General features: G+C 39.5%; 1 protein-coding gene across 1 annotated transcript in view; it reads right to left on the reverse strand.

Moving 5' to 3' along the window:
• The window catches only part of KIF13B (kinesin family member 13B), a 111,822-nt gene that overhangs the window by 32,001 nt on the left and 60,763 nt on the right, over positions 1–19,058 (reverse strand). The window contains exons 18-31 of the mRNA XM_031552650.1: positions 18,569–18,715; positions 17,940–18,089; positions 17,161–17,289; positions 15,694–15,864; positions 14,415–14,572; positions 12,922–13,054; positions 11,919–12,065; positions 10,383–10,412; positions 8,632–8,731; positions 7,597–7,723; positions 5,580–5,635; positions 4,314–4,438; positions 2,278–2,454; positions 639–731 (exon numbers count right to left, since the gene is read on the reverse strand). Coding sequence (XP_031408510.1) covers positions 639–731; positions 2,278–2,454; positions 4,314–4,438; positions 5,580–5,635; positions 7,597–7,723; positions 8,632–8,731; positions 10,383–10,412; positions 11,919–12,065; positions 12,922–13,054; positions 14,415–14,572; positions 15,694–15,864; positions 17,161–17,289; positions 17,940–18,089; positions 18,569–18,715 — 1,743 coding nt within the window. The remainder of the gene's footprint in view (positions 1–638; positions 732–2,277; positions 2,455–4,313; positions 4,439–5,579; positions 5,636–7,596; positions 7,724–8,631; positions 8,732–10,382; positions 10,413–11,918; positions 12,066–12,921; positions 13,055–14,414; positions 14,573–15,693; positions 15,865–17,160; positions 17,290–17,939; positions 18,090–18,568; positions 18,716–19,058) is intronic.

Genomic DNA, 19,058 nt, shown 5'->3' on the forward strand with positions numbered 1-19,058 from the left:
TACTCTGTGAAGGAAACAAAATTTCAAGTGACTTGCAGAAGGAAAAAAAAATGGGCATAGCTTGAGAAACGTTGAAACACGGTGTTAAATACATCAGAACATAAAAGAGAGTCAGGCAGCAATCAGCCCTTTGGCTCTTCATGTGTTAATGCTTTACAAGAGCTCTGATAGAGCATCTGTCTGGAAGGAAGGGATTAGCATCCAACTATGAACATACTCAGGAATCAAGGGTTACATTAAGACGTTACTTAGAAGAATTTATGGTGTGTGGGGGGTGGTTAAAATTTTGTTGGTTTGTATTGTTGGTTTTGTTTGCTTGTTTGCTTTTTTAACATATTATCACATTATCACATATATTCCCTATATCAGGTATTTCAGCTACCTATATTTATTCCCCATTCCTTTAAAATGTTTCTTCAAGGACTTAAGCGAATGGATGCTCACTCAACAAAATACACAGTGACACTGACAAGACACACGTTGCTGCTAACTCAAAATATGTAAATAAGTTTGCTTAATCTTTTATAAGAATCATACTTTATGCTTCCAGCAGCAAGAAAAAGCATGCTTAAAATAAAGGGACATTCAGGAAATTAGAGAATCCCAGCCAATTTCAGATAATTTGCATTCTTATTCACCTCTGGAATATTTGAGACTATCTCAAAAGTGACACCACAGCCAGGAATGGAACTTCGGTGAGACATTCTTCGGAGGAAGCTCTGTGCAAAGCCCTGTGGGGAGACAGAAAGGAAATATTTCTTGCTTATAGGAAAAAATGTTTTAACGTACTCAAGCGAAGTAAGTAGAGTTGACAAAGAAAGAAGCCCAAACCCAAAAGACTAGCCAACAAATACTTAAGATTCAAAGATTTTGACTTGGAGACAAATCATTTGCTCATCTGCATTTAAGATACAGAAAAAGAATTACCTTCCTTCACTGCAAGGTGACTGTTAAACCAGCACGCAATACATCTGCTAGTTCTAGATATTTTTTTGTGGAGCCCTAGGTGACTTGTCTTGAATATTGACAAGTACAGGCATTAAATTCTTGACCAAAGAGATCGTTATGAAGGATGATTTAAGGGGGCATGGTCATTGTTTATGCTGACTTGGCGCCTCGCAGGGTTAAGAACTGGACTGTTGAATTAATGCAGAGATGAGTCATTCAAAGATGCTGCTGAGACAAACGCCCGGGAAAGGTTATCGATGAGGATTTTTTAGGAAGCTAGCAAGAAAGTTAGCCAGAAAGCTAGCAAGAAAGATTCGGTATTGGATAACAGTACGGAAAAATAATTGACAGAATCTGCAGAAAACAGAATTGATGAAGACTTAACACAGTTATAAGTATTGGCAGGCTCAACCTTCTGAGCAAACTCCTCCCACTGTGTACTATTTAAAAATCCCTGATCCCTTTCTGAGAAATAGCTGTTGCCTGAGAGCTATAGTTTTTATATTTTTAACAGTAAAAGCAGTTTACAGTGGCCTACAGGGTTGCTGGGTGTGACCACACCTCTCCTGCTCTTGCTCCAGATTTTAATACAGAAGTGCAAATAGAGTAACAATTCGGGCTCCTTGCTTTGTCATCATCATTGCTAAGGGAAGCTGGATTCTGAGGCAATGCTGAACAAAATCTTCTTCCTCACCATGTTAAGAATAAGATATTTGTCAGAACGTGTTGCCACAAATGGAATAACAAACTTCTGCTTTCCACTTAGGAATCATCTTACTCTCAACTACACAGCATCAGAAATACAACACAACTGGAAAACACGTTAGACCAAGAGTGATTAACTGAGATATTACACAAAGGGATCTCTGCTCCAGCTACTGCTTGCTTACCTCTAAATATCTGAATGAGTACACAGAAATAGCACTAATGTGTGAATATACTATAGGAGCAGGGAAATACACAAGTTTCTTTGGATGCAGTTTTTTGTAAAATAGGAACTCCAAGCTCAGGACAAGTTAGCTTTTTCTACTTTGCTCAATGAATGGGGATAAAGCACTCACTCAGTAGCTAACAAAGTCTCCCATATAGTAAGTTGCCATTAAGCCTTTAAAAAAAAGCTGTATTATCATCCACAACGTAAAAAATGCTATGAAAACCACATGGCAGCCTAAATCCTCCCGCAAGCTGCTAATATGATGCTTCCATTCTGGTATAAATGAAAGAAAACAGTCACAGCAGAGTCCTGTTGCACAAACCACAGCCTTCCCCTCCTGAGGCAGTGATAAGCACAGGGCAGAGTGAACACATGAAGGATTACAGAAGATATACCTGTCTGCCATAAACGTTGACGCAGATGCGTTTGCGCAGCACCAACTGCATTTCTGCAGGATGGCTGAGCTGCACAGTGGCTCTCACAATAAGATAAACTCTTTCATCTGCTGCTGTTCCTTTACTGAGCTGGATGCAGTCGTGGACTGTGGAGTCCCAGGAGGCTTCTACTTTCACCTGCAAAGGAAAAAAAAAAATGTATCCTCTAATAAGCATAATTAGGTGTATAATTAACTGTAATTAATTAAGCATAATTAAGAAAAATACATAATACATAAATTTTGAGAGTCAGCTTCTCCGTTTCAGTCCCTATGAAGAAAAATCCCTGCACTTTAGAAGAGGCCATTTAAGAAATCGAGATTAGTTTGCCAAATGAAGATGCCGGGATTGAAAATGCCAACTTGCTCAAACTCTGGAACATTTCCTCTCAATAAAAAGATCTTTGAATACCCAAGATCACTGCAAATAAATTTTAAAATATGCAAAACTGCAGGGCCATTTGGCCTAATTTATTAAGATAAACTAGATAGCAACTGAGATTGCAGTGAAAATCTTCCATCTCACTACACAACCTCTGCACTCAGTATTTGAGATCTCTCATATTCGGAATACACAGTTCAAATACTTTGTTGAAACACTTCTATCAATACAGCAAAAGCTGGAATTTCTCTTAACTTTAAAATAAAAAACTTAAAAAAAAACCTCTTCTTAACATTAGAATATAAATCATTAGAATCATAGATTGGAAAAGACCACAAAGAACAAGTCCAACCACCAACTCATCACCATTATGCCCACTAAACCACATCCCTAAATGATTACTTAATAATTTCATAATTATTATTACTGAAGTTTTAAATGCTTTTTTGTTGAAATCACAAGAAAAATATTTTGGCATTTATCCTTACAGGCTTTTAAAACAAAGGAGAACAACAACAGACAACAAAGCCAATCAAAATCAACAGGAATAATAAACATAAAAGAACGTAGAAGAGTAAGTTAAAAAACCATATCCAATTATTCTAAACCTTGTAGCAGAAATTATCCACCAAGAGTTGTGAAGACAACAAAACAATGAACTATGTGGTAAAATGAGAACATAATGCACGTAACAATGCACAACTAAACATGTTAACCATAACCTTAGTTAAGATTGCTTGCTTTTTCGGCTGAAGGCTTTCATACTTTAATTGGCTGAGATTCAGATGAAGGAAGATTCTTGAATTTTATTTTCAAACCGTGGTTCAGCTCCTAGCAAATATCCCTTGCAACCAAAAACTGCCTCTACAAAAAGTACCTCCCTATGATGAAAGGCTGAGGGAACTGGGCTTGTTTAGCTTGGAGAAGAGAAGGCTCCGAGGGGGATCTCACTGTAGCCTTCCAATATTTGAAGGGAGCGTATAAACAGGAGGGGGAATGGCTGTTTGTGAGGGTGGATAGTGATAGGACAAGGGGGAATGGTTTAAACTGAGACAGGGGAGGTTTAGGTTGGATATTAGGAGGAAGTTTTTCACCCAGAGGGTGGTGAGGCACTGGAACAGGTTGCCCAAGGAGGCTGTGGATGCCCCATCCCTGCAGGCATTCAAGGCCAGGCTGGATGTGGCTCTGGGCAGCCTGGTCTGATGGTTGGTGACCCTGCACATAGCAGGGGGTTGGAACTGGATGAGCATTGTGCTCCTTTTCAACCCAGGCCATTCTATGATATGATATGGTATGATCTGATATGATATGACTTCTGTGATATCGTAAAAGATGGGTGTGAAAAGGCAATGTCACTTCCATTTTTAAGAAGGGTAGAGAGAACTACCCAATTAACCACCAACCTGTTAGCTTCATGCCTGTGCTGCTGAAGATCATGGAGGAGATCCTCCTGGAAACCATGCTAAGGCATGTAGGAGAGATGGAGGTGATATGGGACAACCAGCATGGACTTCTCAAGGGCAAGTCCTGCCTGACCAACCTAGTGACCTTCTACATATAAAGCAAACATCTAAAAGGCTTCTGAGCTAAATGTGCTAATCTGTATCTCTACTTACCTCACTATCATGATGTTTTACAATCTGCAGTTCAAAAAATTCCTCCTCTTCTTCAGCAACAAGAGTCGCATCCCACCCACCTGCTTCTGGGTCATCAAGGTTATCTTGGGAGCTGAAGTCATCAGCTAGAATCAATGGTGAATGCAGAAGGGAGAGAAGATAAAATCATTTTCCTTTTTAAAAACACCCAAGTTATTAATTTACATTTCATTTCTACATAGAAACTGTGCACAAAAATCCAAAGTGAACCTTATAAAGTACTCTCTTGTGCAGGAAAATCCTCTGGTTGTAAATATCCCTTCACTTCCTTTTTATTCCTTAAATATCCTCCATTCTATTTTGAGCACTGCTTCACAATTATACCAAGCACATTGCTTGGTGTTATTAGCTAGGTGATTTTTTTTTCTTTTTTGAAATAAAGAAGAGCTGCTGGTTGAAGAAGTATGGTACATTTAGACCATGATTAAATCTTTAGCGTGGTTTTCAGGAACACACTCAACCTGCTTAAGTCCCCCACCATTAATTATTAACTCACTCCTCTCTGAAGCCCTTCAATATTCCAATGGGCTTTTTGAGGTAAATAAGCTTCAATGCAAACAGCACTGCAGCAAAACCCTCATCCCCACGGGCAGAATGCCACTTCTCCACTCTTACCTGATGCTTTTAACCCAAGCACAAACCCTCTTCTAAACACCACGTGAAGGATTTGTTCAACCAATCAAGCACTGCTGGCTCCCTGGTCTATTTGGGGTTGTCCATTTTTTGTCTGTGATTTACCCATCTTTCGTAACACTATCTAACCAAGTACACCACACTGGATCTTGTATTTGAATTGTCACAGCGTTTATTTTTGTTATGCAGACTTACTAATGGTGACTTCATGTTTTCTTCCAAGCAACTGTTAAAGACATAATACAGCACCAGTATAATAACCTTGCAATGCCTGGGAGGAGCATTCCAGTGATTACTTTTTTCATGACATCACCTACTATTGTTCATCCTGGTGGGTATGCTCATTTTACTATTTCCTTTTTACTGACCAAACATCTGCAGAGTAGTAGGGTTGTTAGAATGCACAGTCCCTTCCATACATAACCCAGTGTGTTTTGAAACATTCAGCAATATGTTTCAGAGAAAACTTGTCATTTCAAATTTATCTACCTGATATTCCAGGCATTTCATCGTTTTCTCAGCTCTAAATTCTACCACATCACTGGTTGCACAAAGTTTGTTTCAAAGTCCTCTGTCCTTCTGAGAGTCACTTACCATTCAAGTCAAGGAAAATAACAGGAATGTGAGTTTCCATACCAGGCACGGGAGTCCTAAAATGTAAGACAGTGACAATGGCGGCATTTAAATTACAGCAGATTTACCCAGCACACGTCCTTTATGATAAAAGCTCACAGAATATTACATTCAGTACAACTGCAATTCCAAGTCAGACCAATGATAACCTTGCCAAACAGCTTTATTTTAATTTACTGTTGCAGAGTCTCAACTAAATTGCTACTTCTTTTATACCAGCTCTCTTACTATTATTATATTCTTTGACCTCAGCTTTCAGAAATGTCTTCTCCCTCTAAAATGCTAATAGCAAAATTAAGTTTACTTACTCTGACATACACATTTATGAAATGCAAACCCCTCTGCATTATTGATGTCAGCGAAGACAGCAGAGTTGGTCAGAAAATCCAGCACCAAACTTCTCAAGCTTCCATTGATGCTGTCACAGTGCACAACTGTTCCTCTGCCTTCTAAAACACATCTGTTCCAGAGCCCAAGCAGCCACAGAAGGCATGCTTTTCACAGTGTGTATTCAGGGATAGCAGGACAAGGGGAAAGGGTTTTAAGTTGAGGGAGAGAAGATTTAGGTTGGATGTCAGGGGGAAGTTGTTTGCTGTGAGAGTGGTGAGGTGCTGGAACAGCTGCCCAGAGAGGCTGTGGATGCTCCGTCCATCCCTGGAGGTGTTCAAGGCCAGGTTGGATGGGGCCCTGGGCAGCCTGGGCTGCTATGAAATGTGGAGGTTGGTGGCTCTGCATGTGGCAGGGGGGTTGGAGCTTCATGATCCTTGAGGTTCCTTCTAACCCTGGCCATTCTATGATTCTGTGATTCAGGGATAACACATGTTGTGCTCTGCTTGTTTTAAAAATAGAGTATTCTTTGGCCTTACACTTTAAAGCTACAACATTAATGATGTGCTAAAATGTAATATGAAGCATCAAAGACATTTTAAAAGACGCCTAGCTACAGTCACAGCTATAGAAAGGCTGTAGCCATCTCATGACAAACTTGGACTTAATGATTTTATGGTCAATAAGAGCAGGCTGGATTTTTATATGACGTACAAGGTCACACTAAGAACCACACTGAACACTTCCTTTGGAGAAAATGTGTTCCAAATAGATTCTTCCCCAAGGAAGTTTCCTGCAGCTCCACTGTTTTCAAACCTAGCCCAATATTTTAATGTCAAAGACAATGGTACTCCAATAAAGCATGTGACATCTTTATGTTTCAGAAGTACTAATTTGGCTCTGGGCAGCCTGTTCTGGTGGTTGGCGACCCTGCACATAGCAGGGGGGTTGAAACTTGCTGATCTTTGAGGTCCTTTTCAACTCAGGCCATTCTATGATTCTATGATTCTAATTTTAACAAATCTCCATTTAAAACCCCGTGACAGTCAATTCCATCAATAAATATCATCAGAGTTTTGCTCAGAAAAACACTGCAGAAAGTTGAAAGCAACCAATGCTGAGGTTTGAAGCAAAGCAGCCTTGCTTCCTTATCTGCAGTTGTTACTCACAGCTGCTACAGTATGGCAAGCTCAGTGTAGTGTAATTTACTATTTTTAATGTTTAGAAAATTACATGGAACACTTGCTGACTAAACAAACTTTGCACTTCAACCAGGAGCGCAACAAAATGCTCCTGTAGATGCAGTTTTATTATGACAGAGCAGCCTTTTAAGTGAATGAACTAGGTAATTAACATATTAGCTAATTTTTTAAAATGGTAAGTGCAGTGGTAATAAATATTGATTCCGTTTCTTCAGAAGGTCATAATTACTCTCTGATCAATAGTGGTTTCGTTTACTAAATAGCATTTCTGGATTTCAGATACACAGCCTAATAAAATAATATAAGCAAGAGTCCTAATTTTAACAACTTTCCTCATGCAGTGTAGAGTCCAGATTAAGGAAAGCAACAAAATGGCAACGATTCAAGTCAGGAATAAGCCATGCATCATTTTTACATTAATTCTTTCATATGGCAATGCATGTTCATACCACTCTGCTGGAGCTCCAGGGATCCCACTGCCTGCAGAAGGCACCATTACAGCATTCCTTTCTTCAGTGAGCGTTAGCCTCATCTCTAGAAGCTGTGCCTCCCGATCGGCATCATCCTCTGTTTTATCTGGGGAAGCAATATGTCAGTAAGGACAACAGAGAGCATTTCTGACTCAGTGCCATTACCATGTGTTGATGCCTACCATCTTAACAAAACCAAACCCACTCTGTTCACAAGTTCAGCACACAAAGAAGCACACAGCATCGAAAACAACTGAATTCTGTATAAGATTCTCTAGCTTTTGTTCCACTGAAAGTGAAGTAGTGGTGGATTCAGAGATTCAACACTTCACTATCTTCTTTTCTAGATTTGGGGTGGCCAGCAGGGACAGGGAGGTGATTGCCCCTCTCCATTCTGCCCTCGTAGGGCGCCATATGGAGTACTGCATCCAGATCTGGGGACCCCAGTACAAGAAGGACAGGCAGCTGTTGGAGAGAGTCCAGAGGAGCCACAAAAATGATCAGGGGACTGGAGCACCTCCTCTACAAAGACAGGCTGAGGGAGCTGGGCTTGTTCAGCCTGGAGAAAAGAAGGTTGTGGGGTGACCTCATTGCAGCCTTTCAGTACCTAAAGGGAGCCTACAAACAGGAGGGGAATCAACTCTTTGAAAGGATAGATAACAGACAAGGGGAAATGGTTTGAAGTTGAGGGAGGGAAGATTTAGGTTGGATGTCAGAGGGAAGTTCTTTACTAAGAGAGTGGTGAGGTGTTGGAACCTCTCGGCCCAGAGAGGCTGTGGATGCCGCATCCCTGGAGGTGTTCAAGGCCAGGGGCCTTGGGCAACCTGGTCTGGTATTAAATATGGAGGTTGGTGGCCCTGCATGTGGCAGGGGGTTGGAGCTTCATGATCTTTGAGGTCCCTTCCAACCCAAGCCATTCTACAATTCCACGATTCTATGATTTTACAATACATTAAAAGTGCCTGTGTGTGTCTCAGCTTCCCACTGCCGTTATCTCAAGTGTGTTTTGCTTACCAGGCTTCCCAACAAGTTTCTGCAATTGCTGATCAAGGTATTCCTGACGCTTTGTTAAGGCACACAGCCACTTCCGACGGAGCCTCTCCAAATCCCTATCCTGTACAGAGAAAAGAAGTCATACTAATTATTGACTGAGAAAAGCCAATATTCCCTATTTGTGGCTTAAATGTTTCCTCAATCCTATTGCTCATCTTGTACACAAGAAGCAGATAAGAAAGAGAGAGCAAACCTCCACTGAATCACTTCACTCTTCTCTGCTCTTTTCTTTTTTAGAGGACAGCTTAAAGAGCAATGCAGAATAGCTGAGGCTGGAAGGGAGGCTGCCTAGGCCAGTTCTGCTCTGTGCTCAGAGCAGGTTCAGTTTGCAGCAACCTGCTAGGAATTGGGTCCAATTGGGATCCAAGCATCTCCAAGAACAGAAACTCCAGAACATCTCTGGGTAACCTGTTACAGTGTTTGACTACCACTACGGTAAAAAAGCTTTCTTAGCATTTTAGCTTGCCAGCTTAAGGCATTGCTTTTTCTCCAGCTGTTATTTTGTGCTACCCAGTGCTCAGCTGAGCATACTTCACTTTATCCACCTTCTTTGCTCAAACCTAATCTAAAACTTGGAGCCATGATTTTGTAGCAGAGCTGGAAACTCCAGCTCATGTTCATGGCTCACTACTCAGGCTCAGTATTTAGCAGCCTTATATTAGGAATCCATTCCTAACCCATATCATGCCATTATCCCTAGTTATGGCATTTGCACCCAAGCCTTTTAAAATTTTTTTGAGTGCTCAGGTCCTTCAAAAAATACCTATGTATCTGCAAGAACACTCAGTTCATTTGCCTCTGATACAGAAATCTCAGAAATGATGTATGATACTCTACGTGCAATATACTGGGTGCCACACAGATGAGCTATCTACTCTGGGATGCCATTAGGAAAGGTTTTTTTAAGGCAGTAACAGTTCACTTTCATTCCAAAACAAGCTACAACAAATACTTTGTCAAGAAAAATGAGTGGATGTAAGATCATAAACTACATTTTTATTACTCACCTGCAGACCCTACAAGTATGCAGGAATCTATTAGGGAGCATTAAGCCTAAATATCTTGTTGCTCACATTACACTAAGTTGAGATCTACAATGTGATGAAGTGTTTTTGCTTAAGTTATTCAGAAGAAGATGAAACATACATCACAGATATTGTACCCCATCAGTTCTCCTGTAAGGCTCATGTTACAATGACATTACATACATTTAAGAAAAAATCAAACCATTACCATGCAAATTTCAGTATTTATTTCACCACCATCTTAGGGTTCTAGGAACAGAAGCCCTCTTGCATGCCCAGGGCTTGATTACTCAGTAGTTTATTCCAGGATTCACACATACATCCGTAATATGAAGCAGTATGAAGTATTTTGATTGCCTTTTCAACATCACTGTGCTTACTCTTTGTCTACATTAAGAACATTTCAACCTACCCATAATTTGTCAAAATAAAGACACCTTCCTTCACTCAAAACAGAAAATGAAAAGCAACTGGACCATGCTTTTGAAATACAGATTAAGATATCTTATTCTTTTGTTTCTATCTCTCTAATCCACCATATGGCTTTGTAGCATAACAACCTACGCAAGTCTCAGTTTTTACTATCTTCAGAGGAAAAGCTTTTGATGCAGAAAAGATAAAACGCTGATCTTCCTTTAATATGTTTTAATCTGAAAATATCCATGTTTGTAATAAGAGAAACTTTACCTGGTAACTGTCCATTTCATCTTCTTCTTCCTAAGTCAAAACATGCAAAACCACATCAATAATGCTTTTTGACAGCAGGAAAGACATTTAATGCAAAGGGTACTACTACTTTAGCAATATTAGCAATCATCTGTAAAAGTCTGAATTTAGCAGTGACCACAGAATTAAACAGTGACATCCCAAAGATTTGCTGCTATCAGCAGCTTGTGTCTAAACACAAAAAAATAAATGTACATTTCACATGAACACAGCTAAAAATTCTTCATATATGGAAGAAACAGGAATACTTAAGTAGCCCTAAGAAAGATGTAAGTGTTAGAGCAGAACAACCTGAAACCTATTGAAGCATATTGAGCAAAGAAAAACCTGTTTTTTTTTACCTGCAAGACTTAATGAATTTTACAACATCTGACATAAAGGATTCAAGGCAACTTTGCTGTAGCATATAGAGGGAAAAAAACGTAAGCATTTAAGCCAATTGCTGAGGAGGTGGAATAACTGTCTGCCACACCAGCAGCCACAAGGTAGACTTCAGATGTTTTGATTGCCATTATTTTCTGATGGGAGACACCACCTTTTGTTCTTGACGTGCATCACAAGCAGACCTCTTTGCACTGAGAGCAGGCACAACTGCCACTGCTGCACAGGGAACGGAACAGCAGCAACGTCTCCAATCCTAAGTGATTACTTATCTATTTAAGTAGTAACAAGCCACTGGAGCCTACTTTTGTATCTTAATAATGAAAGCAAAAATCTAGCTAAGCTAAAATTAAAAAGCCATATAGAAGAGGCATTTTCTTAGTTCAAATTCTTTAGAAAATCTTTCACATTCCACAGATCCTGATTTACTTGAGATACAGAAATGCTAATGAGGGGACTAAAAATCCAGATGTTCAAGTCAGAAAGCTATTGTAAGCAGCAGAACTAATATAACATGGCTTTCAATAGCCCCTTCCTATGTGGGTTACCAGCATCAGAGGCAGTTCAGGCTCTTCTTCAAGGGGAGCTGAAGTCCTTCCTCTTGAAAGAACTATTTTGTGCTTTGCCAGTTCTATCTGATATGGCATACTGTCATACCTAATATCTGAAGTAAAATCTACTGGACAAACTCCGAAAGAATTTTAGAAGGTTTGTCTTTTTCTTTCCTTTCTTGAATAGTGTGCTATTCACTAGGGTGTTTCCTATCCCTAAAAGCAGCACAATCCAGAACAGAGCCAGAAGGTCGCATTCCAAATAACATTTTTGTCACAGAAAATGATTTTTGATTAAGACTTTCTGAAAGACGTGCACTTAGACTATCCTGCATAATTCACAACATCACCTATCAAAAGCATTCTGACAATTCTTGTTGCTTTACACACATATAAATATACCTAGTAGGTTAGTTAACAGCCTCCCTACCCCTACTGCAAATCAACTAAAACTTGAAAGCAATGCACTTGCCTCCAGCTGTAACAAACTTGGGGCATAACCTTCAGCTTTTTTTTACATGCCTTGAAAATATGAGTAGCTTATAAGACATATTCAGACTTTTACCTGATAAATTTCTGGTACTTTCTGTGACTTAACGTGTTTTATTTGAACACAACCAATTCCAACAGATAGTATTGACTCCTCCATCAGTGGCAAGGTCCCAGATTCCTGCACAGATCTCACTTCAACCTGAATTCTTCGAGATTGCCCCTGTCCAAGAGAATAATGTGAAATGCTTGTCAACAACAGAGTACAAAATGTTCAAAGAGAGACCTCTACTGGCAGTCATTTGCAAGCAGCATTAAAATTATGCTCTTGTGAGTGCTGTAATCTCAGTGACCTGCTGTACAGGAGATACCCTTTCTGTTGCAAGCATTTATGTTTGCAGGATTCAGGTATTCATGGGGAAAAAACATCAGCATTCAGCAACTCAGTTTACTTGTCTGGAAAATCCTTCAGCACATGTAGCTATTGGATTTTTAATACTTCTGAAGGCAGAAAGTTGGATCTCTTACCCATTAGACTGTTAGAAAACAGCCTTATTTGGTGAGCTATTGAAGTTTAAGTGACCTTTTCCTGACTCTGGTCTCCTTGACTTTAAATTCTTGCCTACCTGCTGATGCTATCAATACTTTTCCTCAATAAAATCCATAGGAAAAATCAAATCAGTTGGGGAGCTCAGAGGTACAGCTTTTATCTAACTTTCACGAATTCCTGATGTTACTTTGGCAATAGCTTGTCACCTAAAAACGTTAAGTGTTTAGCTGAGCACTAACAATGTAATGCACGTACAACTCAAATGAAAATGAAGAGTTGGCTGAAAGCATCAATTAAGGGAGAAGTCAGGACTTCAAAAAATCTCAGATAAGCCTCTGATCAGCTTTATGTAAGAACTTATACTTTCTAAGTTTCACAAAACACAAAAGGACTCCACGTAAATAAGATCATACTCAATGTCTAGGCTTGAGAGCAACTTGGACGCCATCCCTCTGCCCACACAAAACAGAGCCCTCTCAGCTTCCCACAGTCTCTACTCACAGCTGAAATCCTGCACGTGCCACCTTACCTGTCTGAGCTGAAAGATGCCCCCAGTGCAAACATCCCTGGCAGGAGTCACCTCAACTGGGCAGTATTCCCCATTCTCATTCAGCTCTAGAATTTGAACCCAGAGCTCTACTTTTCGGGTTACTTCACTCCACCTGCAAAATACATCAAATGCCCTTTCTTTCTTTCTTTCTTTCTTTTTCTGCCAAAAGAAAAAGGAAAGAAAAAGAGAGAAAGGGAAAAAAAGAAAAAAAAAAGCCCAACTATTGGCCCTGACCACAGACTGAAGAAGTGAAAGAACACTCCCATTGATGCTGTTTGCTACCACACAGGGTTATTAGCTGTGCTAATAAATTTAAAAAATAATACATTTCACTGACAGCCCTTTTAGTCAACCATCAGAAATAAGCCTTTTCTTCACTATACTATGAAAACCAATTCTACTAGATTCTAACACTTAAGCTCTAGTCTCAACTACCAGATCTACAGAGATTCAGTGCTGTTGATGGCTATCAAGTCCATAGAGAAGACAGCCAAACAAAAATGACATTGTCTCACAAGCTTTCAGGACTGAAGGCATCTTCCTGAACTACATCATACTACTGCCTTCTGTCAAATTCTTCCAAGAGCTTCAATACTTACTGTCAGTTTTTAGTAGCTCAAAATTAAGAAGGAAGGTGGTTCTGCTCAGCTACTGAATGTAACTACTTCGTAACACACAGCTTCTCTTTGCCACATTTTCCTGATTTCTCTTTTAAATTTTCCTATATTTCCCCTAATACTCAACATGTTCACCAAATTCTTAGGCTGGAAATAAATAAAAAGAGAAATACTTGCCACTAAATTAAGTTCCAGAGCTGTATTTCAGTAAGAGGAGCAAAACAACTTACATTTAAGAAAATGCTACCAAGCTTAGTTTGGGGATGAGAAGTGGTTGCCAATAAAGAAATACACAACCGTTCAATTTGAATTACTGTATTATTGCAATACTTACCCTAACTGAAGTAATTAGTAATACAGCTCTTTCAATGGAAGCACTACAGTGATAACACTTCATGTCCAAGAACAAACAGGAGTCTGACCCTGAATAAATACATCACTGTACAGTCAGAACAACCATCTTGCTGTTCTAGACTTGATAGCTCCTTCTAGCTCAGATCAGCATAACAATATAACAAAAATTAATCAGCTTACTATTTTCTGCTCCTTTACAAAAGACTACTAATGTACATGGCTTTTTTTAAATAAAAGGGGCTTCCAATTCTTTTGAGTTTGGCCACTGTTAATTTAAAAGAGAGATGAGCATTTCTCCTCTTTCAATTTTTAAAACCTACGGACACACCACATGATGTTCTCCCAATAGTCTATTTCTGAGAGCCTAAGAGATAAAGTCTCAAACACTTTTCTTTTTTCAGTTCAAAATTTGACTACTTATCTCAAATCTGCCTCAAAATTAAGCTCTTCAAACAGTGACTTTCCAGATTTTTAAAACAAAAACCTACTTTCTGTATTTACCTGTCTCGAAGGCTCCGTGTTTTGGCCTGAATGATTCCCAAATCCCACAGGGTTGGATTTTTGCGGTCACCACTCTGCTTGTGCCCATATACTTCAATTGCCAGAGCACCATCATAGAGATGTTCCATGAAGTCTTCAGAAATATTTACAGAAAACTCCTGCAAGTGACAAAGAGGTTAATGACTGTGACCACGCAACGCTGACTTAGGTTTAGAGACTGACTGTCTTGACTTTAACGTGAGGATGTAATAAAGTTACCCTAGCTCCCAAGACACAATGTGAAGGAAAGGAAGAACTATCATTTCGATTTGTAAAATCAGGAGGCAAGGAAACAATGCAAGACATGCTTAAAAATAAAATTGCAGAACAAGCTGTAAGATGACCGCATCCTGTTCCAAGTCCTGATCCAACCTCTAAAAAATATCTTATATTCTAAAACTTAGAATCAAACTCCAAACTCATCAGAGGGTATGATATCTACCTTACAAATGAATGGAATTAATTGCTCGGTGTAATAATAAATAAGAGGAAGAACAAGAAGAGAAATCAGGTGATCATCTGGGATTAATCTAAGTTGACTTCTGACATCTGAGAAAGGGTTGTTAAGCACTGCAATAGGCTGCCCAGGGAGGTGGTTGAGTCACCATCCCTGGCTGTGTTTAAAAACCGTTTGGGTGTGGTGCTCAGGGACGAGATTTAGTGGAAGGTTGCTAGAGGTAGGGTAGGATGGTCAGGTTGCAGTTGGACTTGATGATCTTGAAGGTCTTTTCCAACCTGAGCAATTCTATGATTCTGAGATCTCTACTGTAGATGCCTCTACTTGACTAGTTGCTCTGAAGTGAAAAGAAGGAAGCAGCCTGATCTAAGATACGCTATCTCACTTCAACACCTACTTAGAGATGAAAGGCAGCAAGTCCCAGTACTGCCCATGTCTCTTCACTCGTGTCAATGGAGAGTAATGAGGTCAGATGCAGACATATCCTTAGAAGGGTATCACACTTCCACTCATACTCAGCTGTATTTTTACTCTGGGTAAACCAATAAGTCTCTGCCAAACTGACTGCCTTCCTTCATTAATCTACTTCATCACCTTCAATGACTTTCGTACAAATGAATTGTGTACTACAAGGAAAGTTCTTACTAAAAATGGCATTAGGGTATCAGCCTCACGAAGTGTAATAATGAGAGCAACCGTGCAACCAACAGTGTTATGCAAGCATAAGCCTCATTTACCTGCCAACGGTTCCAGTAATAAAATGGAAAAAAAATATGTATTTACGTTGCAATGATCGAAGACAACCATGCACCGTGGCTCCTTGCTAATGGGGGATAAGGAAGGATCCACCTCAGGTGCAACATTAACTGGCTCCAGCTGATCCCAGAATGTGTATTTGCAGAACACAAAGTTGGAGAGGTGCTGTGGCAAACCTGTTGCCTGAAGTATTTTAATCTAGAGAAGAGATGAGAAACAAAGGAAAAGAACTTATCCATCAGAATTAAATTCTCTTCATCGGATTTGGAAGTTCATTTGGTAGAACAATGTTCTTCTGTTCCACTGCAAAGGATAACTAAGAAGGTTTATTGGGAATAAAAAAAGCTTACTAATGATGTGCCCCTGCACTGATATTCACTGGAGGCTGTACTTTGAGTGCATCAGCTGAAAAAGGCCACTAGATGTCAGCAATCACGTATTTTGGGGAATAAAAACAAGCACAGTGAATTTTAGAAATACAACCAATTATTTAAGTTACTTTTAATGGAGAGATGCAGCAAAGTTATAATTTAAGAATATAAGATAAATTGTATACTTCTACCAAAGTGAGCTCCCTTATTCTGTCAGTCCCTTCATTGAAGATATTTCTGTCCTTATGTTGGAAATAATATTAAAACAACCCTGACAACACAAAAGTAAGGCACGTTCCCTTCTTTAATGAACAAATAAAGCTACAATTTTTGGATACATCTGTTCTAAACAAAACCATCACATCAAACACATTTCATGTAATTTACCTCTATTTAATTTCTATTTACCTCTTTGTCATATTAAGGTCAAATAAGTCAGACTCCCTCCAGTGCTTTTTGCCTCCCTTATTTCCTTCTATCTGAAGCATGGCCTAAGTTGTATTTTCCTATCACAGAGAATTCCCAGTAGACCCTCCTTGCTCACTTGCTTTTTATTATTAATGAACAAAACACATCTGTATATATTTCACAAAATATTCAATATTTAAGCAAGAGAAGAATAGAGAGAATGATTCACAGAACAAAGGAAGCTTATCAGATTCTTTGACTGCTTTTGAATTAGATATTACAGCTCCAGTCTCTGCACACAAATCTTCCATGTTTTCTAAGAATACAATAAAACTGCCTGGGATAAGATTGTATGCACTTGTATATAAATACAGTTTAATGAATACCTTGCAGACTTCAAAAAATCATGGAGACTGAAGGGAACAAAGACCATGAAAACAAATACAGCCGAAGTACTGAACTCTGTACGTACCACACAGCTAAATGGCTGTCACTTTTTTTTTCATCCTGAAACATCAGTACCGTTTCATATTATTTATCAACAAGTTTGGAGTCAGAACTCTCTCTGTGTAGTTGAATACTGGAAATGAACATTACATACAAGGTTTCATAGAGGTATCTAATGTCCAGAAGCCAGTGTACCTGAGACTTTGCTTTTTTAAGTTGGGTTGGAAAGAGAGATTACTCACGAGGTTGGGGTATATCTGGAACTCACCCTGCAGACAAGTTTTCTCTCCTGAGTGTCATTTTCATTGGAATAATCAGGACTATCCTCACCACCAACCAACCTGTCATCTATCTCTCCACTCACTCGAACAACTTCAACATGGAGACGACCAGATACCTGATGAAAAAGGAGTACAAATGATACGTATGCCAGAGAGCAGTGACAAATCCATCTCGTTTCAGATAACTATGACTGATGTCTCCAGCCTGCCAGCATACATTTTCTTCCTTTCTGTTGTCTTGCAATGCTTGTTTGTAACACCAGATAAAGAAAGCTTGGAGCAAAGACTGCTGCTGTAAAGGAGTTTACTTTTTTAAAAATCATCAGGCACTAGAGGGACTTTGGGAACAGTATGCTGTAATCTCACTCACCATCCCATCAGTCTCTGGAGAGTCTGCAAAGTGCATATGCAAGGCACAGAGTGCACACAGAATGTTTGCTCTAGCTGTCTTTGAAGATTTTCTACTGTGTTATATTTAACAGCCTTTTATGAACAGCAGTCAGTGAAATGCAGTAGACCTATAGCTTACTGGTTCTAATATGTATTTTGGGCTGCTTCACTTTGGAGGACACACAAAGCTTTTGTCTTTCACAGTCACTGTGCTTGGATCTGAAGCCTCAACAACTCGAGTCTGGGACAATCCCAAATTGTTAGCAGAGATCTTGTGCACAAGAAACTGGAAAATATCTACCATATGCTGGTATTAACAACCACAGACTGTGAATAAGCAGTTGAGTAAGGATAGATTATAGAAAAAATGACCAACCTCTCCCTTCTGATTGATGATTGGCACAGCGTATTGCAGCTTCACATCATAGAACAGGCACTCAAGAAAGACATTGGCTACTCCGATAAGGCTGTGGTTCTCCTGCTCATCATAGAATGGATCAGCTCGTCTGAAGTAAGCTCTCATCACCTTTAACCAAATGCATAAAAACGTAAGAAAAACAAACTTTTCACGACAGTTTTCCAAGTGTTACAAAAGTAGCCTAACAGGAAAAAGGGACGCAAGCAAGAGGCCAGATCAGGACACAAGAAGAATGGAAACATGATTTTAACTTTGGACAGAGTATTAAGACCTGCCCTCAACAAGTTCTCCAACTCTGTCTGATTCAGAGAAGTCAGCCTGAGCCCCAGTTCTGACAATGTTTCCTTACTGTGTTGAGCTATGCATGCAAAAAAGCATCAAAGTGACGAGATAAGGGTTAATGAAATGCTGAAGATTGCTTCAGTACTGGCAAAATAAAGGCTAAGAGAAAGTGTTACCCCTGCCTTTTCCCTCCCTCTCTCCACACCATTCCTGCAGAACCAGAAGATTTTCTTACGTCTACTTAACCAAAAAAATGAATAGGAAAATAATTCTAGTGGTACAGTACTGGAGTAATTTTTACTTACAGGGTTGTCTTCCTCACAGTCTTTCCACTCCTGGTAAAGATCCCTCATGTCTACTAACCGATTCTCCAGCTTTTCCAGTGACCAAATCTGTTTGCCTTTCCCTTTCCTTCTCACCTGAATAGCAGGCTCGCTGAGAATTGCACCTCTCTGAGAAACAATTAAAGAGAGATTAATGCAGATCCTTTGTCACAGCAATGAAAAATAGCTTACAAATGACAAAAAAAACTGAGAACACCTCTGCAAAGTTTCGACTATTTTTTTAATACAGCTTAATGATTTGAGTTCAAGCATGACAGCCTGAATTTGGCTGTCACAGTACATTTACGTTCAGTCTAACTGCCATGTCTCATCCCAGCCACAGGCAGTAGTTTCTGTGGATGTTCACCTTAGATAAGTGTTAAAATAGGAATATTCAGGCATTTCACAAATATCCCCAAGTTACAGCAGCTTGAAGTTCTAGCTAAGGCAAATTTCAACTCCTGAAAACACC

The sequence above is a fragment of the Meleagris gallopavo genome, chromosome 2, assembly GCF_000146605.3.
Source record: "Meleagris gallopavo isolate NT-WF06-2002-E0010 breed Aviagen turkey brand Nicholas breeding stock chromosome 2, Turkey_5.1, whole genome shotgun sequence".
Lineage (NCBI taxonomy): Eukaryota > Metazoa > Chordata > Aves > Galliformes > Phasianidae > Meleagris > Meleagris gallopavo.